The sequence below is a fragment of the Aquila chrysaetos genome, chromosome 7, assembly GCF_900496995.4.
Source record: "Aquila chrysaetos chrysaetos chromosome 7, bAquChr1.4, whole genome shotgun sequence".
NCBI classification, from domain to species: Eukaryota; Metazoa; Chordata; class Aves; order Accipitriformes; family Accipitridae; genus Aquila; species Aquila chrysaetos.
The window spans coordinates 33678936-33703119 of NC_044010.1; the positions used below are offsets into that span (position 1 = coordinate 33678936).

Sequence of the window (24184 nt, forward strand, 5' to 3'; positions counted from 1 at the left end):
GTGCTCACACAGACAGTTCCCACTTACAAAAGTACAAGAGCAGCAACAGCAAGCAAGCCTTCCTAGCAATGGGCTCTCCCATTGTGTGGTGTAAACATCATTATCAATATACTGAGGGCTAATACAAGTTTTTAAATAGTTGTGACAACTTACCAAGTGCCAGCATGCAACTTTTACAGCCACAGAATAATGATGCAAAACTCCTAGACTTTTTGGTGATGCAGGAGGAGAAGAGGGGAACCATACCCATCACAAGATGAAGTACTGCCCTTACTGGTAAAAGAAGCATGCCGCTGCCCACGTAGGTGGGAGAGCAAATGTGGAGATGAAGGGCACATCACAGTGATTAGTGAGTTGAACAGCAAAATCGTAAGCCTGTACACAAGCAGGCTAATTCTTAAATGAAACCAGCAGTACATGAAATGCAGAGAAAAAAAGAAAAAGCTCTGTTGCTAAAGGAAGCCCAAGTGTATTTTTTTGAACACAGTCATCCAAAAGTAGTTATTAAACTCTGCTGTTTCTGAATACACTTGGCCTTAAAATATTAACATGTGCTTTTTATTTTATGCCTCAGACTGCATGAAATGAATTAAATACACCCAAAATGGTATGAGCAATCTCTTAAGCACTAGCTAGTTTAACAGCTAATCTTCTGCCCTAATATGAAAGGTAAAGGCTTAGGTTTTTCAATCATGTGAGACATCATCCTACAGTTCATGTGTTAGGCATCTCTCCTGTCCACCGGCAACATTATTTGAGGCATGCTTGTAACATTTTCACTTAATTAAAAAGTCAGAACCATAAGGACTTCAAATTTTTATGCTTTACAGAGCTGGCAGTTTACTTTGTTTCCTTCAGTTTTATAAAGGTGAAATGTAGCGCTTTATGGGCAAAATGTAGCAATTTCTGGTACTGCTCAAACATGCTGACAGAACTTTGACATAGTATTTTTTTCTCCGCAGTAATTATTCATGTAGGTTTGCACGTGCTCAGAATAATGACACACACATGAATAACTTGCTATACTTTGTGACTCACCGAGATGCCTTCGCAGAAATTATCTTGGTCATACTTCATGCACCAAACACCGTGGGGAGAACTTTTTGGTGGGGACAGTCAGTGGTGTTTTATTTTAACAGCAAAGAATATACGTCTGAGTGAAAGGTTGTTTGATATCCCCCTTTCCCCAATCCTGTATAAATATTGTGGTTTAGTTGCGTTTGAACGGTGGAGTCAATGAGTGTCATCCTTTGTTTCAATCATAATAGCATCAGTTTGAAGTTGCTATTTCAAACCGAGATAGCCGGGCCTTTATTTTTCAAAGATGTTATTTCCTGAGACCCTTTATGCTGTGATCTTATAGACGGTCACTACTGGAGCTTCATTGTTAATTGTCTTTTAGGGCACAAATGTACAGCCTTTTCTTTCAAATTCAGGATGAGTCTGTTTATTTACATTGCTGAATGCAAATGAACAAGGAGGCATCCCCGGCGCTGCAGGGATGTGAGGAGGAGTGGGAGGAGGCACGGGCCTATCAGCCATACTGCACCCCTGAGCACCCACCAGACATCCGTGGGGCTCCCCCGGCGAGGGCTGCTCCAGCCCAGCACAGCCACCCCACTCCCCACGGCAGCAGCAGCAGCAGCAGGAGGAGGACGAGGAGGAGGAGGAGGGACACGTGTGCCCCAAACATACGCAGGCAGAGGAGCTGAGCCAACATGCAGATGAGTGCGCAACGCATACTTTGACAGCGCGACAGGGTTTTCACTCCTCTGTGTCCTCTCCCGTGGCGCAAGAGAAATTCTGGAGGAGTAAGTCATAGCTGCTCCGGAGCGCTGGCTGCAATGCAGCTCGTCCACATACCTGCCGCCTCGCATTCCCTCTCTGTGCTTTAAACCTCTACATTTTTAGGATCGTATTCCCCCTCTTTGTTGGCCCCAGTGAGAATATGGTGTGCAGAGACTCAGTGAAGCCCTTCCCTGGGATGCCCGGACCATCAGCTGCTGCTCTTCTCCTCCTCCCCGTCTGGCAATGAACTCACAAATCAGCATTGCAGCTGCTTGGATCAGAAATATAGGGCCAGATTATCCCCTCAAACAACGATCCATTGCTTTCAGTGCAAAATGTCAGGTACTTACATACTTCAAAAAAATCTAACAAGTTCCTTTACCTTAGTTCACTACCAGAAGGTAACTCTCCAGCATAATGAGACACCATTGCAGAGAAAGGCAATTAAAAAACCCAGAAACAACCCCTTAGCACCCACTTGCAGTGTGGGTCCTCTTTCAAACAAGAAATTTATGAGCAAGAAGGACTGAAAAAGTCTTCTCTACCTGGTCTACCACAGAATCCCAGCACAGTGACTTTTCAGCAATTTGATCTTTAGTCTTTATCCCTTTTCTTTCCTTTTCCCTTTCTAGCCACTTCACTCTTGAGTACCACAGCTAGCTCTCCCTCACTTCTGCAAAAAAAGAAGGCACCAGTAGGTCTGCAACAGCAATAAGAAAAAATATCAAAAGTTTGCAGCATGGTGCAGATACCATGATTATTCTTAAGTTTATGCAGAACTTACCCTTTTGTCTCTATGGCTGACAGTATGCCAACACACGCACGCATAAAAACACAGGTAAGAGCTAAAGAAATTGTGAGGAGGATGGACAATTCCTGAAATAGAACAAAGCATGCAGGGACACTAAAGAAGCAAAACAAAACCAAAACTATTTTTTTCTTTGACTTTCTAGCTTAAAGATGTTACACTTTGAAAATGAGCAGTACAGTGTGATCACAAAATTACAGTGTAACTCAGGCTGGAGAGGAGCGTGGCAGGTCTCTATTCCAACCTTCTGCTGGGGTGGCTCGGGGCTTTGGCCAGTCAAGATCAGAGACTCTCCACGGATGAAGCTTTTACTCGCGCTGGGAACATTTAGTTCCAAATATGCAGCTGGCATTTCCCCTGCTGCAACTGTGCACCTCTGGAAGAGTCTGGCTCTTTCTTTGCTATAACTTCCCATTAAGTAGTTGAAAATAACAATGAGATTCCCCATTAGCCTGCCCTTCTCCAAACTAATGAAACCCAGCTCCCTCAGCCCCTCCTCATACATCATGTGCTCCAGCCCACTAAGCATGTACCACTTCTAATGGAGCAACAGTGTATTTCTATGCTAAGTATTATTTAATGACACTAAATACTCTTATCTAAGAAGACTTACTTTAAAAATAAGAAATTTTAATAGAGCAAAATATGGCCAGGTTAATAATTTTGCTCTGGATCCCAGAACATTAATTTAGCAAGAAATAAATAACTCCCAGCCTTTTGTCTTATCTTTTTGACAGATGTTTCCCCTATATAAAGGGTGGCATAATTGTTTTTGTCAGTGTTATAATTAAAATTGCTATGCAGCTGACATACAGTTTTTAATGGTTTCCCTTAGGATTATAACAGATGTTGCCTTATTAGAACAGGACTCTCCTGAAGTAAGAAATGTCATTGGCATAATGAAGACACTTCTTGCAGTCTCTCAAAGTAGACTGTCACAATTTGCCTGGTGACATTTGACCCCAAGGAATGAAATATATCCCACTTTTCTAAGGAGAAAGTTTTCTGACGAGTTTGAAAGAAATACTAGAGAATCGTACTCTGGGGTAACAAGCTGTATGGTCCAGCTTTTGCTGCGGCCAGGAATAGCTGTAAAATATAGGAGGAGGGAGCCCTGACAACTGCACTGCCATCAGCCAAAGAAACTATGGCTTTTTAATGGCAAAAAATAATCACAGCTTAGACACTTGGTAAAGGGTAAGTTGAAATCTGGTGAGAAGTAGCAGTTATTGGGCTCCTATTACAAGAAAAGTTACAACCATATGACACAAGTGTTAATTTGAAATGGGAGTTAGTTTAAATAAAGCAAGGTGTAATAGCAAGCTTAAAGAACAGCTTTTTAAGTGCAGTTTAGGTCCCTGGTGTTCACTGAAAATCTAGAGAAGCCGAGGGTGGAAGCAACAAGAAACTGTAGCTCCAGCTTGTTTTCTCCTCACAGCCCGGTGATTTACCGCTCCCGAGGCCGGCATCTGTAACCTGCGAGGTGGGTGCTGTGGGACGCAGGCTGCCGTGCAGGTCCCCTGGGCACCCACAGCAGGACAGCTGCCGGACAGACACACCAGGGCTTCTTCCCAACCGGGGCGCGGAGCGTGATGGCCGGCACACAGAGAGGTCTCACACCAACACACCGTCAGGACACAGCTCCAGCGGGCAGCCAGGCCGGGAGCTGGGGATCACGCGCGGATCCCCCCAGCCGGGTGCACCCAAAGTTTTTAACACCACATAAAAGAAGTCAGTCTTCGGTAATGTGGCAAGAGAGGAAATTTAGGTGGCTCCAACGAGTGTGGAGCAAAGTAAAGCAACCCACACCTCCTGTCTGCCTGTCCACCCAGTCTCTCCAACGTCTTGGGAGGAACTGGCTTTGACAAAATAACAGAAAGTTACTTTGTGTTTTGGTGGCGTAGAGCTCCTTGCAACTTTCCCAGGGCTACCAAATTTTTTCAAGGTCTGCCAGCTCTGTTTTATTGACTGTGGCGCTTGGATCTGCAATTCGCAAGATGAAACTGTCAGTACAGCTTTCACATCACATCTAGGTTATATTAAGAACTCCCCAAAATAATTGTAGAAGATGCAACATGACATAACTGCGGAATTTCCACAGTAGCAAGTGTCATAGTTTACTTATGAAAAGAGACTATTTATACAGATGCTTGGGTTTTATGGGTTAATTCTCCTAATCTTATCTATCTCGAGGACAGGTATTAATTAAAAATAAGCATGGAAAACGTCCAGCATGAATTATCTCCTGTATAGCCGGGGGGGGGGGGGGGGGATATAAAAAATCTGTCTCTGAACGAGCTGAACCTGTCTTTTCCTCTCCCCCTGCCCAGCAGCACCAGGCGGGGAGGAGGAGGAGGAGGAGGAGGCGTCTGGGCCGGGGGAACGGCCCGGCCGTGGGGCAGCCCCCGGCGGGCCGAGAGCGACTCGGCCGGTACCGGCGCAGGCAGCGGCGCGGCCCCCGCCGCCCCAGCCACGGCGACGACTGCAACAACCGGGTCCGCGGCGGCGAGAGGGGCCGGGCCTGCGGGGAGGCGGGTCCCGCCGCCGCCGCCACCTCCCCCCGCCCGCTGAAGAGCGCCTGCGAGGGCGGGCGGTGCGGCACAGCACGGCACGGCTCGGCTCGGCACGGCTCAGCTCGGCTCGGCTCGGCCGGCAGCGCCCACGCACCCGCCGCCAGGCACCCGCCTTCCCTCCCTCCTCCCGCCCCCCTTCCTCCTCCTCCGGGACTCTCCGCTGGGATCAGCCCGCCGCCGCTGTTGTTGTTGGCCGGCTCTGCCACATCGAGGATATTTTGGCTCCCGGAGAGGCAGCGGCGCCTTTTTCCTTTGGACTCTGCGTGCGCGGTGCCGGTGCCGCCGCCGCCGCCGGGGAGGGACGCAGAGGAGCGGGCGAGCGCCGGCCTCGGGGGCCAGGTGAGGCGGGGGCGGCCGCGGGGAGGGGGGGCGGCTCGCCGGTACGCACCCGCCCGCTCCGCGCCGCCGGCGGGCAGGGGGTGGGGGGGGTCTCAGCGGCCGCCCGGAGAAGCCGGGCATGGCCCCCCCGCTCCCGCTCCGCGGGCGGAGGAGCGGCCGGGCCCCGTGAGCGACCTCCCCCGGGGGGCGACGGCGGGAGCCGCTGCCGGCGGCCGGGGAGCGGGCAGACCCGGCGGGCGAAGGGGGCGGCGGTGGCCGCCGGGGCGGCGGAGGGGACCGCGCGGGGCGAAGCCCGGGGGCGGGAGGGACGCGTTCCCGGCGGCGGTGGACGGGGCCGCCTCGGCGAGGCGGCTGCGCGCCCGGCGGGAAGGGGTTAATGGGCAGCGCGCACTCTGGATTTCGTTAGTACTTTAAAGGGACTTAAAAAATGTTGGGCTGTATGATCTCCTCATCTAACTTTTATGTGGGCGAGTGTGTCATATGTGTGAAAAGTCATAGCAGCTCTCGGCTATCTCTCTCATCGGTGCTTGGGGAGCCCGATAGCTGCGCGGGGGATCAGCGCTCCGAAGGCAGGCGGTTGTCTCATAACCTAGTGGTACGGATTTTTTTTGCCTGAAAAATTTGCCATTTAAAAGCAAAACAACAACCAGACATTCCCCCCCCCCCCCCCCCCCCCCAAAAAAAAAAACCCAAACAAACCCCAAACCAAAAAAAACCAAACACAAAACCCCAGCGAAAAGCTGGTGGAGATATGTTGTGCATGCTAGGATGGTTTAGATCTCCTTGTGGGTGATTCCCAGCTGAATGCAGCTGTGGGCAAGCACCTGGCTATTGCTGAAAAGAAGCTGATCAGAATTCAGGAGTATTAGTTAATAAGTGCCTGATCCTGTTGACCCTGTTCTGGTTCACCCACTCAGCTATGCGGGGGTGTTGAAGAAGGTGTCCTGCCAGTTAAACCAATTATAGCTGGCAAGTAGCAGTCATCAGCATTAGTGGAGGAGTTGGAAGTGAGGCCCAGTCACACCGTGTGCCTGCCGTAGTGTCTCTTCTGAACTTAAACAGCAGCTTTCCAAGTCCAGCAGCAAGCCAGCTTTAACCCTTTGTGTCGTGAAAAGCCGTATTGCCTTTTCGGCTCCGCTTGTCTTGCGATACCTCTGTAAGGGTTTTGGATCTCAGGCTGGAAACTTGTACTGCAGATGGGGAGAAAGCTGACGTACAATGAGCAAAGGCTATAGAAATTCCAAACAAGATGAGAGATTTGGTTGGAGGAAGAAAACTGGAGTGTTACAAAACATGCTAAAGATCTTCATGCGTTATTAGACCGGAGCTCGATGTCTAGTTTTTCATAAGCTGTGTAGCGCGCAGGCAGGGCCACAGAAAAAACGAGCAGACTAGCATGGAGAAACAGTGACTTGGGTTGATGAGCAATGCCATGTAACGAAGACTTCATATAAACCTTTTGTTTTAGGACCCTAAACATTTCTAAAGGAACAAAAAATCCCAGGAAGGAGGGAATCCCACTCCTTTTAGTCAATGGGGAAGTTCCTAACAGGATTCGTGTAGAGGCCAGGATTGTACCTGAAAGTGTCAGAAATCTTATTTGTAGCCCTAACTGGGGATCAGATCTAAACTTACTGAAGCTATGTATAATGTTTTCACAAATACTTTCCCATTGGTAAGGCTTACAACTGGTTATCCCTAGACACCAGAGCAGATTTCAAAGGCAAAACAGGGTGTTAGAAATTGCCATTTACTTTTTTAAAAGCCCAGCCGAATGCAAGGATAAACAGTTGTTTAAACTGTGGCAAATTTAACAAAAAGATTAGGATGCTTGTTGAGTGAGACTCATGCTGTGTAAAATTCTTTGCTGCTCAACGAGATGTGTAATTTAGATCAAATATTTGTACATGCTATTTGAGGTAAAAACCATCATTCAGTAGATTGCACTTTTGGGTAACATTAATGAAGTGTAAGTCGAATATTCCTTTTGTAGTCAGTTGATTTATTTCATTTCAGTGATAAGCCCCATACATCTGATAAGAGTGAAGTCAAAATGGGCCTTTCAGGTTAAGGACTCTGGATTTTTAAGTGACCCACTATATAAGAGGATGAAAACGTTACTTGTTTTTGGCTGTTGGATGTTTTTATTTTCCTGTTTGCTTATATGGACGGCTTTTGAATGTGTTGTCGGTTTAACAGGCTGGGCTTATTTTGTGAAATTCCTAATTTGCCATCTTTTTCTGAGTTTAAGATCGTAGTTTGATTTCTCTTCGTGTTAACGCCTAAAAAGAGAACTTGCTTGTAATAAGTGACCACAGTTTTGTGGAAATATTGATAATGTCCTATGTGACTATTTAAATACAAATGCCCATTTTCAGACAGTTTCTATAGAGCAAGATAGTTTAGCCAACACTCTGAAAAAGGAGAAGGAAAATTGTTGAGAGACAGCTTGCCGCAGTGTAGTCTGGTAGGGTATCGTTCACCAACACCTGAATTACAGCATCACAATAAACCTGAACAATGGCCATAAAACTGGCGTTATTACTTATGTTTGATCTCTCCCATAGGTCAGTAAAAGGATATGAATCTTATCACTCTTTTTCTTAAGTGATATATAGGAGAACAAGTTATACAGGCCTCACACAACCCTGTTCCTGGTAATACAGGCAATATGATATAGCTTTGCCTTCAACAGCACAAACACATTGATGGTGGTCCCATTATCAACTCTTTAAAAAGGGTATTATGCTGCATAAACCCTTTTCAATTAAAACTTAGGCCCTCTAGAGCTTTTTTAGATATGCTAATCCTGTGTACAAAATGTGCAAGATAACATGCTTTGGAAATGCTTTGCCTAGTAAAGGATGCAGATTGCTAATACTGAGTATTGGCTTCAAGGATTATTCATAAAAGGGTGAAAGGGGTGAATGTTAGTACATGAAGGTATATCACGGTGAGCGCTCTGTCACTTCTCTTTCTTCTTTTGAAAGCCAAAGTTCAAAGTGAATCATGGCATGTGAGCAGGAATGTAATAAGCAAAAATAACACAAAAATGAATGTTTAAGATAATGGGTGAAAGTTGGAAAATATCCCAAAGGGATAGGTACTTAGTGGACAAAGGACTTCTGCAGGTTTTTCAGACTAGCAGAGTGAGGTACTAAAAGCCTTCTCATCGGGTATCAGAAGCTAGCCATCCTCTTGTTTGCTCATTTCATAAGACTTTAACAGCAGTGATGCCTGTGAAAGGTCTTCCACTTAAAAAGCTGCTTAAGCAAGACGGGAAATGTGCTCTGTGTGGTTGGGATGTAAGCAATGAGAAGGAAAGCTTTCCCTGTATCTCATTCCGAGAGCTGTTCTGTAGTCTGTGCTGAAGCAGTGAGATACGTCTGTTAACATGCTTGCTTCCTCTGTAGCAACATTTTTCATGTGACCCCTCTCGTTTTTCAGATGAGTGATTTTGGGATCAGGAACATGGATCAAGTAGCTCCTGTGTCTAACATGTACAGAGGAATGCTCAAGGTGAGTACTCTTGAGCTGTCACCTTCTAAACCCAACTGGGGCATCTCCCAGCTAATGCATTTATTGTGTTCTTATTAATGCTAGCGCAGGAATTGTATAACCGTGCCAAGGTGAACACAGATATTCAGGTTTTAATTGCTTGCTTGTAACCTCTAATTTTCTTCTAGAGTATTCCCACTAAGTTCAGTAGAGGTGTGAAAAGCAGAACTGAAATAGGAAGATGTAACTCTTGCACCCCCAACTCTCTCCCCCAAGGAGGCTCCCTCCCTCCATCCCCCAAATCCTAAGAATTTGAAAATAGAAGGTAGATAAAAACTGAGCTCAAATTCGTTGGAGTTGGTGGAACTTTTGCCTAAATAAAGGTTACAGGATTGACAGTAGGGCTGGTCTTTATATCTTTAACTTGATGAGACTGGCAGAGGGCTGTTCTGATATGACTGGTTAGGTCTGATTAATTCAAGAGCATTGTATGAAAAAAAAGTAGGTTATTCACTTACTACATGCAACTATGTGACATGGAGGTCCAATACATTGTAAGAAACCAAATGTAGTTATTAAATACATTTATCTTTAGATAGACTGTGTCTGTTACCTTGTTTTGAAAGGAACTTAAAACTGACGACAAATGAGAAGCAGACTTCAGTCTTTAAGGGCTTCCCGCTTCCCCATTTGTGCAAATTGCTCTTTAATCCCAGTATCAATTTTTTACACAGCACTGATTAATGTAAACCAAATAAAGGTTAGGAAGACGCTTTCTGCTCTCACTAACTTTGAGGAATGTCCATGTTTTGAAGAATCAGTTAGTGAGACTCTGGTATGCTAACTTCTCTGATGTTTTATGTCCCCTCTTAGCTTTCTCTCCTGCCTACAACAACAACAAAATCCACAAGAGATCCCCCAACTTAACAGCTGTGTGCTCTGTAACACAGTGGTTGTTCTAACCAGTTATTCAGTATTCAGTTGTCATATAATTAAGTCAAAATAGAGACCTGTATTCTACTATTTTGTAGCTGTTCACATTTTTTTAAAAAATTTTGTTTTTTAATAATTACTCTTGCATATGTTGAAAAGCCAAATAAAATGGTTGCATAACTGATAGGGCAAGCAGAATTTATGCTACATTGGGTTTTTCCCATTTTACTACTATTAAATCAAGAACCTGCTTAAACATTAATTTTCTGCTTTTTGAAATATGAAACTAGCACAGTATGGATTTTACTCGTTCACATGCCACAGCATTTTTTCCAGTGACTCAGGATAGGGGTCAGCTATTTACACAAAACACAGGAGTTTCCAGATTGTGTTGAAAGAACTTGCCCTTTCTTTTAGGTACTAGCGATGAGTCAGTGCTTTTATCTAGTAATGTATAAAGAATCTTTTACTAGCAGATTTGGCAATTGTTATTAACTTGTTTCATTCAGATGTAAGCCTTTTCATGGGTTGGCTTTGACTCTAGTTGTGGGGGGGTACCTGAACCAACCATACACAGTTTGTCTCTGCTGGCCAGTGCTCAGCGGAGATTTCTGAATCCAGTTAACCGAGGCATGATATTGTTTACTTTACCAGCTTTTTCTTGTGTGGGGTATATGCTTTCATATTGTATGTACTAGGATGCATTGCAGCTTGTTATAAAAAGACAACTAAAAAATTATGGTTCCTTGTTTCTACTAGGGTTAATGTAATTTGGGGAGATTGGGGAAGGGGATGACACACAAGGCACCTGGTGCAAAAAGACTCTAAGCCACTTGAAACTTTGTGGTGACATAAAAAGGAAAGTTAGGGAATGTGAGGAAATATTAATACTCATTTGCTATTCCAGAAACATAGTTCAGGTTGCTTTTGCATCACACATGACTACTGCCCTGAAAAATCTTTGCCTTGTCCTCAGCTAAATCCTCTACCTTGGCATAAGCTGGCAGACCAGTGAATGCTTAAAACAAATAAGCACTTGCAAGTTGCCTTTGTCTCCAGCTCCCTGAACTGCAGTAGCTGCCATGAGCAAGCTGTAGCTTTCCAGAACAATGTTCTATCCTCAGGTGCTTTTAAAAATCTCAGTGGCAACTTTTATCCATCCATGCCTCTAGATATTACAGATACGATTTCCTTGTGACTAACGGGCACGCTGCATAACTTGTTTTTAAAGTTATTTCTTCCTCTGTTAGCCCCCCCAAGACTAATGTGGCTGGGGGAATCTAGTAAAAGTACTAGTATTTCTAGCATACACAACTGACACAAGTTAAGTTTGAAAGAAGTTAGGTTTTCAAAATAAAACAATATTAATTGAATGTTGACAATATATCAGTAGAATCCACCTTTATCTGGAATATTTTTATCATTCCTGTTTATCCCTTGCTGTATAATGAAACTGGCAGTGTTTCAGTGAGCATCTGAGCACTTGAAAGACTGCAAAATGTGGTAGCTGGCAAATCCAGTAACTCAGAAGTGTAAAAGTCACAGCAAAGGAGTAACATCTTTCCTCGAGTCCTCTAAAGCTGGCTGTATAGCTTCAAGTTATGTGGTTCAGATTAAATTTTTCTTTTTCAAAAAAAAAATAAAAGGCTGCATAAATTGACTGTAGGTCTTGCACTGGCAGGTGCTTTTCCATAATTTACTGATCCTTCCTCTGCCATCAAGTACTCAAGTGGATAGTTGATTTAAAGGGTTAAGGAAATGAGGAATTCTTTAAAATATACCTGGAAATAAATATATGTATATCTATACACACACACACGTGCATTCTCTATTGTTAAGAGACTCAATTACAGGAAAACTAAGAATATCCTTACTTGGCTTTACTGTAACCTGCAGAACATGCCACCCACCTAGCACTGTGGTCTGAATGTTAGCTGTTTCGTATTCATGTACAAGAAGCTATGCTATCATTGTGTTTATATTTCAAAGGCACAAGTTAGCTGATTCAAGGCAGCGGTTGTGCATGATCTCCAAATCTAGGAAATCTAACCCAGCCACTTCCTAGCAATGAAGTTGACAGTGCTCTAGCAAAATGCTCACATTGGTTTTTATTTATTCTGTTGCTTTGCAGCGTCAACCAGCATTTGATACCTTTGATAGCTCGAACTCTCTCTTTGCTGGATATTTTTTGTCACTAAATGAAGATCAAACGCTTCAAGAAGTGCCAACGGGATTTGATTCTACTTCTTATGGTAACTCTTCACTTTGTTCCTTGGTCCAGTCAGCAGATCAGAAGTTTGTGGGGTCTGTCTAACATTTCATGGTTTTACTCTTAGAAGTGGAACATGGGTTTCCCTAAAAAGAAGTGTTTTAGTAGACAGACTTCTGTGTACATGCTTGATTTTGTCCATGTGAGTTGCTTTGTGGATAGTTGCTGTTCTCTGTACTGAAAAGGAATGGGAACTGGGATTCAGTAGCCTAATAGACTGACTGTCCATGGAAGAAGCCTTAATAGGTATTAAAGCAGAGCTAAGAGAGTTTAAAAATTAAAAAAAAAAAAAAAAAAAAGTTTTATGTGTATTTAAACTTGCAACATCTCAACCATAATTAAAATGCAAATATTCTGCAAGCTCCTTTCTTGACCCTCTGGTGTTAAATCCCAGTACGTTTACTCCATACCTTAAAAAACAGGGTTGGGGATGTTTACAGTTTGGGGTTGGTTTTTTTTTTTCCTCTTTTCTTCTTTCTTTTTTTTCTTTTTTATATGTAGGACAGTACCTACCAAGAGTTCTCTACAAACCCTTGCCTAAGATCCCTGACAAAACAGGGAGTTTTGTCCAAAATATAGATATTTTACCAGATGCTGCCTTTATCTCCCCTTAGGGGGGGGAAAAAAAAACAACAAAACCTCAAACCTCTGAAAACCACCAGTCCTTTGTTCTGATGTGATTCTAATCAGTCACCCTCTCTGGTCAGCAAAGCAAGTCCTAGCAGATACTGAGGATGGGTGTGGTAAAAACAGAAGTTAAGCACGGGTTGGTAATGAGCTCCACTTGCTGGGTCAAGTGGAGCCTGTAGATAGTCTAGGAGAACGAGAAGAGCCACACAGCTTCATGAACTGCCAAGTTCATCACTTTTATATACCCTGGCACCGTTATATGCCTCTTTTCAAATGTGACCTTCGTGTGAGTTCTCAGAAGCTCTCAAATGTTCAGGGATGCATAGCAAGCTGGTTAAGTTGTCTTCAAATTACCTCTAGCTTAATGACACCAATCACAAAAAAAATATCAGTAAAAGGTTTCCTAATTTGAAACATCTAGGAATTGTGGTTGGCTTTCTTCAACTTAGAAGTTCTTTCAGAGTAAAATAAGGCATCTTCTGGTGAAAATTGTCCAATAAGAAGGGCTGAGTGGAAGCCAAATTTGTCCTTAAAATGGAATCTTTTTGCAAATTTAAAAATCGGTTAAGCAGATTAGTAATTTATACTGGCATAGGATGGTGATGACTTTGGATTTTGTTGCATTATTTAGGCACTGGGTACCAGCTTACCAGGCACCATTTTTTTGTTCTGATGGTAGTATAATCTATTGCACCATGTACTTGGGTGATTGAGATGCATGGAAAGGTCTGAAATACAGTCCATTGGAAAGCAGTGTTAAACAGCGCGAGTTAGTTCTTCACAACCCTACTATCAGTTACTTTAGGTCTCAAACTAAATGAAGACTGTCTGGAGTTATAAGGAAGTTTGTGGTCAAGCTATAGGTGACTAAATAAGGAAATATGAGACTGCTTATTCCTTACTATTACTTTTTTTTTTAAGTTTCCCCACAGCAAAGGCACTTTATGTAACTACTAAGAGTAAATGAGGATCTATATCATGGAAAGCTGCAAAGCTTTAACTTACTGTGATGCAATTTTATCAAACCAGTAGCATAGAGATTTTAGTGTTGATATATTAAGTCAAAGACTTAATATATCAAAAAATGGATCTACAGTGTTTGTTTCTGGTTTTAAAATACCTAGTTTGTAGCATCCTTTTCTTATTCTTCAAATAGAGCAGCAAAAACCTGTCACTCCTTTCACTGGCCTAAAAGTTAATGTATCTTCTCTTTCCCCTCCACCCCTTTTCTTTCTTGTAGAGTCGAACAACTGTGAATTGCCTCTGTTAACCCCGTGCAGTAAGGCTGTGATGAGTCAGGCCTTGAAAGATACTTTCAGTGGTTTCACAAAGGAACAGTGTCGGCTGGGTATCCCAAATAGTAAGTGTTTTCTATTTATAAGCTTTTTTTTTTTTTTTTTAATGCTAAGGAGGAGGCTGAATAGCGGCTCTTACAAAAGAGAAAGAATGATGTCAGTAGGAAATACAAGAATGGATCCTATGTGAATCTGGCACAGCTTGACTTGGAAAGACCAGACTTGCTGGTATTAAAAATGGGTGCATGGAGAGCTCGTGCTTTGGCAGCATAAGAGAGAATCAAGTAAGCTGAGGACATCTCTGATTACAAGTGAATGCAGAAGGAAAATAGAGGACTGTTTTTTTTAAATTCAAGAATACATTCATTCTGAATTCATTCAGAACAAAGTAACTTGGGTAAACAAATTTTTTCATTCGCTGCCTTCTAATGAAGATTATTTGACAAAGGTCAGGAGTTATCTTTAAATGCTGGATACTTTCTGTCTTGCAGATCCCTGGCTGTGGACTGAACAGCAAGTTTGCCAGTGGCTTTCATGGGCTACTAATGAGTTTAGCTTGGCAAATGTGAACTTCCATCAGTTTCTTATGAGTGGCCAAGACTTGTGCAACCTGGGCAAAGAGCGTTTCCTGGAACTGGCACCTGACTATGTGGGTGATATTCTGTGGGAACACCTGGAACAGATGATAAAAGGTAGTTACAAAGCCAGAAAGAGCTGTCCCCCAAGAAACGGGACTCTTTCAACCCTTGTTTCACTATGAAGGGCTTTTATTACATATGAAAACTCAAAATGAACTTTAAAACTTCGTTAATAAAAGCATTATCAGAACCATTAATACATACTTGGTGTGCAAAGCACAGATGCAGATATCTGCAGAGATCATTCCATGTTCAGACCGAGTATCTGTTGCGGTCAGGCTTTATTTGGAATAATCATTGAAATAAATGAGATTAGGATAAGGCTACTGTAATACCCCATTTAAAAAAAAAAAAAAAAGATTAACCAAGAGTTGGATAAAATTTGTTCACTTAATATTACAAGTTTTTGTTCCTTTAATGTAGTGTTTTGAGGTAACTCAATGAATGAATGTAAAGAAGTCAAAGACACCTAGAGGTGTCTTAGACGAGTGCTGATGGTATTGCTAAAACCCGACATGCAGTGCCCTGTGAGTTCCATTGGGTTTGGAATGTAGCATTCAGTAAATCCACTAAAGACATTACATTAAGGACTTGGACCTTAAAACACACTGCAATTATTGTTGTTTCTACGTTTTATGTTAAAATTCAGTTGGTATGATGGTTTTCAAGCCTATTGGAAGTTGGTTAGGTTTTTTGGTGTGGGTTTTTTCAAGAGAGAGAATGCAATGCAGTGTGTTAGTAAAATTTATGTGAATGATGACCCCAAAATACTGAAGAGAGTCAGAAGCTTTTCGTGGCATACAGGTCAGATCTTTAAAAGTATAAAACCAAATTTTCCCTTTTTTTTTTTTTTTTTTTTTTTTTTTTCCCCTCCTTTCCCCAGACAGCCAAGAGAAAACGCAGGATCAATATGTGGAGAACTCTCATCTCACCTCAGTTCCTCACTGGGTCAATAATAATTCCTTAAGTAAGTATTTTAAGAAACTTGACATTTTACATCTCTCAGTTTATTCTAAGTGTGTCACAGATCCCAGTTTAAAAACAAAACCACCAGAATAATTACTGTGCTTGAGGAGAACACTTGACTTCAATTGCTACAGTCTTCTTTCCAAGTATTGTTTAATTGTCATCTAATTAATATTGGAAATCTTTTGAAGAGCAAAGGCTTTGAGAAAGTCATATTTCCTCTTGGTATGCCAAAGCCTACATCTGTGGAGCAGAATGACCAATCCCACCTCTAGCAAAGAGAGTCAAAAACTAGCATCACTGGGGAGCAGCAAGAGTTATGTTTAGGCCTTTTTGAAGGCTGTGGAAGTGTAATAGAGCTTTTGAAAGTGTGTGGGATGCAGTGCTACCTCCCTCTGTTTGAAATACAACACCAGTCAATCATTCTCCCACAGTCAATCTCCAGCTCAACCTTATTACACCACTTAATGATGAGGGCCTTACTCAAAACCACTTAAGCTTCTTCAGCTTTTTCTGTAGCCCTGTAGTTTCCTTGAAGAACAAACAATAGACATATTTGTGGTCCGCATGTTATAGAGGGAGATTTACAGGATCTGATTTAAAGCCCATCAGATGGGGATCTTCTCACTGATATCGGTAGCCTTTCTAGTAGGTCTGTAGCATCTATCACCCTTAGCTGGATTTTCATGGGAAAATTACTTCCTGGTGGCACAACTGTAGTGAGGTGCTGGAGGTGTGTTAGTCTGTTTAAAGGTCTGCAGGGAAAATAATCTAATTAATTCTTTTATTTCTTTCTTCAGCTGTTAATGTAGATCAGAACTCCTATGGTATGCAAATGCCTGGATACCCTAAAGCCCTCAGTTATCCCAAACCCAGTCTCCTGACTGATATCTGTCAGACTTCCACAGGACCAAACCTCCTCAATCCAGAACCAGAGTTTTCATTGTTCCCTAAAACCCAAGCAGATGCTGTTGGTGTGAACTACTGTGCAGTAAATCAAGATTTCCCAAGAAGCAATCTGAACTTGCTGATAGATAATTCTGGTGAGTCATCATCTGCATAATAACCATGGGTCCAAGGCCATATTTTGTATGTCTTTTCCTCCATTGCATAATTTATATATACAAGCTAGACTGAGGGGGAGGAAAATAAACCCTACAACACTTTTCTCTATTATTTTTTTTTGTTTGTTTTATAAAGGTAAGCTTAGAGAACACGAATCTAGTGACAGTGGTGCAGAAAGTTACGAAAGCTCAGATTCGATGCTACAATCCTGGAACAGCCAGTCATCATTAGTGGATTTACAGCGTGTGCCATCCTATGAGAGTTTTGAAGATGACTGTAGCCAGTCCTTGTGTCTGAGCAAACCTACAATGTCTTTCAAAGACTATATTCAAGAACGAAGCGATCCTGTAGAGCAAGGGAAACCAGTTATACCAGCAGCAATTCTAGCTGGCTTTACTGGTAAGTAGTGAAGCAAAATGGTCACTCCTCTTCTTATGCAACATCAATATTCTCTATAAACATGTAGGATGGTGATAAAATTGTATACTTGTAAAGTATGCCTTACACGTTAGTCAGAGACCACTACTTGTGCAGAGTTTCAGTTTTAAATGTTACTAAAGAAAGCCTTATAGGATTGTCCATCTAAAGCAAGAACAGCAGATATGTCAGAACACGTAAAAATCAAGTGCACTTTTTGATCTGTTTGAAAAAGAGGGCAACTTGGACAAAATCCCTCACACTCAGGAGTTTCTGCTGGTGTTGGCTTGCCGGTTAAGACCTTGTTCCTGTATTCCTTGCTGAAATTGTTTTTTCCTCTAGAGCATTGGCCAAGCCAAGGACTGCAGGACAAGCCCTGGAATTTGAAATGCAGCTGATGGGAGGTGGGAGTGAGGGCTAAGGGATCCATATCAAAAGGGGAAGGACATAGCTTTTGTCAAATCCTGTGTTTCCATGAAAAAGCTGACTTGTTTTAATTTTGATGTGTTCAGGAGCTTATTTGTGTTATAGAGAAAAACCTTAGGTTATTTGATATTTAAAAAAAAAAAAAAAAAAGGTAAATCAGAGTAATTGCAAGATCTATCCTGTGATATGAGTATGGTCACATACACTGGTTGTGCTAAGAGCTTGCAGAAGTACTAATTGTGGTTTCTCCCCGCCCTGTCTCTCTCCACAGGCAGTGGACCTATACAGCTATGGCAATTCCTTCTGGAGTTACTGACTGACAAGTCCTGTCAGTCATTCATTAGTTGGACAGGAGATGGATGGGAATTTAAACTTGCTGACCCAGATGAGGTATGTGGCTAATTGTGATGATCAAAAAGATTCAGGGTCTGATCTGCCATCTGTGGGCCTAGTCTTGAATATAAAGCATTTACATGATCAGACACTTGCTGAAATCTCTTCATCTGCAAATTCTTTATTGTATAGTCAGGATTGCTGTGGGATGTTCCCCCCTTTCCTCCCACCCAGGGATATCAGCATCTGCTTGTAGTTAGGGGAACACATTGTATAGCTTGAAATTTTAAAGGTAGTATACAGAGTTAGTTCTTTTGACAGTATAATACTGTAGATTAGCTTACTGAATGTAGTTGAATCAACAATGCCTGGGATTGCATGAAGGCATGGGGAAAATACACTCTGCATATCACCATTTTTCTAGATACACAGCAAATACGGTAGTGCTGGGTTTTAAAACCTTTTGGGAACTTACAGCTTTAGTCATTAAAAAATAACTAGAATGCATTTTCATTCATTTTCTGATACTGTTATCAGTAGGAAATTATTGCATTAAGAGATGTCATAGGAAGTCCACTGAAGCCTTTATTAAAAAAAACGGGGGGAATCATTAACTCCAAGGAACTTCATATAATTCAACTTCGATTAAAGAGCAGTCCCATGTTGCTCAGTAGAAAATTAATGCTTAAATGGTGTTTTCTTGAGAGAGGAGACTGTATTTCAAATAAACTTGATCTCCTTAAACACACTTTGGCCCATCCATTACAAATAGGTATTCTTTTCACTGATACTTGCTATCCCTTTCTCCTGAAGCTGCTGCCAATAATTGTCTCGGAGCATGTTCAGCTGAGGGGTCAGTCACCAACTCCTCTCTTATCTGAGTTTGGGACATCCAGAGCAAATAAACACAGTTATTATAAAACCTTTTCTCAGTCAGAGCATTTTATCAGCCATCGAGTAGAAGAACATGACTTGAATAAACACTTTGCATTTTGCTTTCTTTTTGGACTGACAGGTGGCACGGAGGTGGGGAAGGAGGAAAAACAAGCCAAAAATGAACTATGAGAAGCTCAGCCGAGGCCTACGCTACTATTATGACAAGAACATCATCCACAAGACTTCAGGGAAACGCTACGTGTATCGCTTCGTGTGCGACCTGCAGAACCTGCTGGGGTACACGGCGGAGGAGCTGCACGCGATGCTGGGGGTGCAGCCTGACACGGAGGACTGAGCCTGATGACGTGATGCTGCAGGGGTGAAGATCACGTGTTGGGACTGTGTCTGGGAACCATCTGCAGTCAGTTCTTCTGGCTGTTTGGATGGGTGCAACTGTTGGGAAATAAGGACCTTAACTGATTTTGTAACCAGGGAGAGCTGGAAGGAAGTGGCCTTATTTCATCAGTGGCTTCGGGTGTTGCCATGTCAGGCACTTGAGCAGCGTGGAAGTCAGCAGACCCCAGCTCTGCCATGAAGACATGGAAATGCTCTCAGGTTAAGCATTTCGACTACCTGTACTGCCATGTAAAGAGTTTTGGCTACTTACACTGCCATTTAATAATGGGTTGGCTTTAAAACCAAAGGTTGGATGAGAAACGAGTGATGCAGCAGAACTATTGCTCAGATATTTTAAAATACCATCGTCCTTGCTTACATCTTACATCATGCAATTTATTTAAAAAAAAAAAAAAAAAAAACACAAAAACAAACAAAAAACCCCCACAACCAAAAAAACCCCAACCCCAAACTAATTTATTTTAAATGAGCAGTAAGGAGAATCGATATTAGTTTTGTTCTAAAGCACGTTTTATTATTATTATTATTACTACTCCAGAAATGTGCTGCATAGGTACATAAACACTCTGTGTCCAAAACCAGATGTAGCAACTGTTAACAAAAAATAAAAGACCCTTTAAAGAAGGGAAGGAAAATCATACCATTTCAATATTCAGTTTGTATATATTCTGTGATTCTTTTTGAAACTCTGTAATGTTGCTATTTAACAGATACTGTATAGTGTAAATTAAACTAATTGTATGTGTGTGTTTGAAATAGGATGAATGTAAACTTATCAAATGTTTTTTTTCATGTTTGTCTAGGATATACAACCTTCTGCAAATATTTAATTGGCCTGAGAGACAACATAAGTGCTCAGTATGCATGCATATGGTATGCCTATGATATGAAGGGCGGGGGGCGGGGGGAGGGAAGGCTGGCTCAGTATTTGGCCGAGACTGAAGCTGGCAATTTTTTTGTGCATTTTGGCATTTTTACAAGATACTAATGTTATATTCTGGGACATAAAAGGCCTGTTTGTGGTTTCTTCTGTAACTGAAAATGAAAATATTAATATGGATAAAACTACCTTTTTTTTCCTTTATAAATGGCATATGTTTTTCAACTTTTATGCATGTCCTTTCAAAAAAAATTTATATACAAGCCTTATTTTTTCAGTTGACTTGTGTCTTCTTCCTGCAGTTTATCCTGTATGATTAAAATATGAATTCTATTTTTGGAAATAACTGTGACTCCTTTTCAAAGATCAGGAGGGATTTATGTAGCAGCTATTTTTACTGCAAAAAAAAAAAAAAAAAAAAAAAAAAAAAGAAAAAAATCACTGGAAAAATGTACTTTGTAAGAAAGCTTTATTTTTTATCTGAGCTTGATGTACATTTAAATGTGTTGTACAGTGTGAGAGGTTTAAAAATATGAGTTTATTAAAACCTCTTGAACAAGAAAATAGTGTGTGTGCTTTTTAATTTGGGAAGTTTCAGAGGGGCTCCTTTTTTGTTTATTTGTTGGTTCAATTCTTGTCCCTCCTACCACCACCCCCCTGAAACCTCTGCAGGATAAAAAAACCCAACAAACCAGCCAGTCTTAGAGGGGTAGGGAGCTTGTTGGAGAAAATTCTGCAAGAGTGCCTAGGCTGATGGTCTTAGACCAAGCTAAACGTATGCTGCAGGCCTGGATGCAACTCAGCAGGTGCTGGCCCACAGCCTGGTCTCACGCTAATGATAAAGAGGATGTAAGGGTGTAGAGAGCTACGCTCCCCCGAGCTAAGCCAGAACTTGGCACAAAGAGGAAAAAACAACCCCTCAAACCAACAAGCTTTCCTGGGCTTTGGTTAACACCCTTAAAAAGACAGTGCTACATATCACCTGCCTTTGAGCTGTGATCCTACCGAGGGGAGATGATACCTTATTTTGCAAGAAATAATGCTATGGTCTGTCGCAACGAATGTGGTTGGTTGGTTGGTTTTGGTTTTTCTTTTCCCCTGGGTGTCCTTCTCATGCCGTGGCTTCAGAGCCCTAATCATCCTGTTGATCTGTACAAGTTTTATTTTCAATTTATTTTCCCTGAACACAGAACTGTTTCTTCATTTAGACTGAAAGCTTAGTTGCCTCTTGTGTGCGTGATCAGTGTTAGCTTCAGCCTGGAGACTGTAGGGAAGTTGCTTATTTTCCTCCCTCAGCAGAAAAAGAAATTTCATGGTAGCAGAAGCAACAAAGTATACTGATAGATGCAACGCAGGCGAGTATGTCTTCCAGAAGCAACACCTGCTGTCCTGCACTGGGTTGGGTCAACACAGCGGTCCAAGCTCTAACCCAATGTGACCCAGAAGACAATTATTAAAGGATAGTTTGTCACAGTGCACACAGAAAACACCACTCTGTTTTCTCAGCCACCCAGCGTCAAAGAGGCATTTGAAAGTAGTCTGGCTGAATTCTTCACCTTCTTTAGGATATGCCTCCCAGCTGCCAGCTTTCCTCGTGAGACAGCAATCAAAATAAAGTCTTGCAGTTGGCACCTACCCATGGTTGGCATGTCACCTCTAATAACAAAGTTCAACTTCAAAGCCTTCTTTGCTCTTTTTTTTTTTTTTTTTTTTTTTTAATAATAAAAAAAAGGTAGAATCCCATCGTAAGTAAAACTGCACCTCTGGGTTGGGAAATCTGTAAGCCACAAACGCTCAATGTCCAGGAGGCTCTTTTGGGAAACATCTGTCTACTGCACCCCATTCTTATACTTGCTTTAGGTCTCAGCTGTCAGCTGCCATCAGGTAGAGGGTAGGAGCATGAGAGATGGGGCAGATGATGGATCACTTATCCCAGTACTACATCTCTACTCATGGGAGGAGGATCAAGTAAACCTGGCCACTCTGCTGGTCCATTCCCACCGTGATTCCCCAGTACCCCCCACAAAGTTCAGCCTGTTGGAGAGGATACCCTGCCCATTTCTTTTACTACTGACTTAAGGACTTCTTGCCTTGCCCAACCTGTAAGGAAGCCCCCCTGGGTACTCTCTACTGACTTGTCCTCAAGCATTGGACACCAGCACCTCACCCAGGGGCTGAGGTAAGGGTACATCAAGGTTTTGCTCAGCAGCAAAACAAAGCTCTACTCTCAGTAACCTTCCTCATGGTACCTTATGCTTTTTTGGCTTTTTTGGCAGTCACTGCACATTGAGCTGATGATTTGAGAGCTGTCAGTGATGACTCTGAGATCCATTTCTTGGTAACTAACATTTCTGAGTTTAGCATCACATGCACCCAGTTTGGGTTGGGTTTCCTTGGGTGTATTACCTTACATTAATCTACGCTGATGTTCATCTGCCACCTTTTTGTCCACTCACACCATGTTGTGAGGTCCTCCTGGAGCTCCTCACTAACGCTGTGGCGTTTGACTACTCAAACTACTTTAGTATCATCTGCAAACCTGCAGGTTTCACTGGTTGCTCGTTAGCCCAGGATTTCTGGCCCTGGTCAGAGCCAAGGTGGCTGTTCTTACACTAAGGACCAAGAGGGCTGCTGCAGGATTCAGCCCTTCTGTTTTCAGTTCCCAGCTCTTCCACAGGTTTCTGGGTGGCCCCAGGTAAAACACTTCAAGACTGAGCCTCTCTGACAGGGCTGCTGCTATTCTAGTATAAAAGTCATTCACTCACCCTTGTGTGTGTGACTAGCAGCACCAAGGCGGTGTTCTGCCGAATCTTTTTTGGGCTTTCCCTCTCCACCTACTGGACCCTTGTTGGTTGTGGGCCAACACTCTTATGATGCAGGACCACATCTGGCAATGAACAAGATCAGCAGCAGCTTGTACAATATGAAAACACAGCACCTGGCCCTCAGGAGGGTTCAGTAAAGCGATCTGAAACTATGGTACTCTTTAAATGTCAACCAGACGCTGGAACTTCTTGTATTTTTGCTAAAAAAGCCTCCTGGAGTTGAAAAGGAAGCAAGAACTTAAAAGCAATTTACACGTTCACAGCACTAGTGGAAAGCCTTTTTGATGCCCTCTCCAAGGATGGTCCAAATTCTGACAGAGTAAAGAATTGCCAGATCTCGGCCATCGCAGTTTATCTTATGTCTCATGTATGTCTTTTTCTCTGTGTGAAGCTGAGCACTAGTTGAACTGTGTGTGTTCACATAACCATGTGACTGCACCAGTACTTCATGTGCTAGACACATGAATGCTCAAAATGCTAAAGAGGGAATAAAAGACATCCCTATAAGCAAGAAGAACAGAAAATTCAGCCCAGGGTGCACGATCTTTGAGAAAGATATTTAGTATCTCATTTGCAATGTGTGCCATGTGATGTGTAGTCTGGAACCACACAATATGGCAAGTTATTAAAAATAAATAAAATAAGTTGGCCAGCGACAGCATAATTTGCTCTATGCAAATTGAGATTTTCAAGTGATAAGTTTCATTTATGAATAGAAGAGTTTTAAGACAAGTCTGTAGTTTGGGGAAGAAGCATCGGATCCCGCCATTTTACTTCCTTCTGCCTCTACCTCTCTTGGCATTTACGACATAAATGATGAGCTTAACAAAATATAATGAGTAACAAGTATAACAAGTATAATGAAATCTCTGCACATGCAAAAGGGTACATTCTTTGGAAGATATTTTTCCCAGATGCTCTCTAGATAGCTAGCAAAATGGCCCTAACTTTCATATAAAAGGTTTGTCGTGATTTTCTGCATCATGACCCGAAACGGTCAAAATGCAAAAGTCCTGGCACAATTCCTCTGAAGTCTGCATATACAAAAACTATTTGTTCATTATTTTCTTTCACTGTGAGCAGAACCACAAAAGAAAACAGATTTGTCTATGCATTACTTAACCTTCAGTGCTTGGGCTGCAGAGTGAAATCCAGAACCCAGAGGGAGGCGGGCAAGCTGAGCTGAAAGCTCACGGTTTGGAAATGGA

The 24184-nt window shown here is 42.3% G+C and overlaps 1 protein-coding gene across 1 annotated transcript; it reads left to right on the forward strand.

Annotated features, from left to right (window-relative positions):
- Window positions 1–5195: 5195 nt before the first annotated feature.
- ETS2 (ETS proto-oncogene 2, transcription factor) lies at window positions 5196–20710 on the forward strand. The gene is made up of 10 exons (XM_030020558.2): window positions 5196–5508; window positions 8956–9027; window positions 12071–12191; window positions 14079–14198; window positions 14625–14825; window positions 15655–15738; window positions 16538–16780; window positions 16938–17201; window positions 17917–18035; window positions 18994–20710. Exons 2-10 carry the CDS (start codon window positions 8956–8958, stop codon window positions 19207–19209), a joined length of 1440 nt encoding a protein of 479 aa, XP_029876418.1. The 5' UTR covers window positions 5196–5508; the 3' UTR covers window positions 19210–20710.
- Window positions 20711–24184: the final 3474 nt, after the last annotated feature.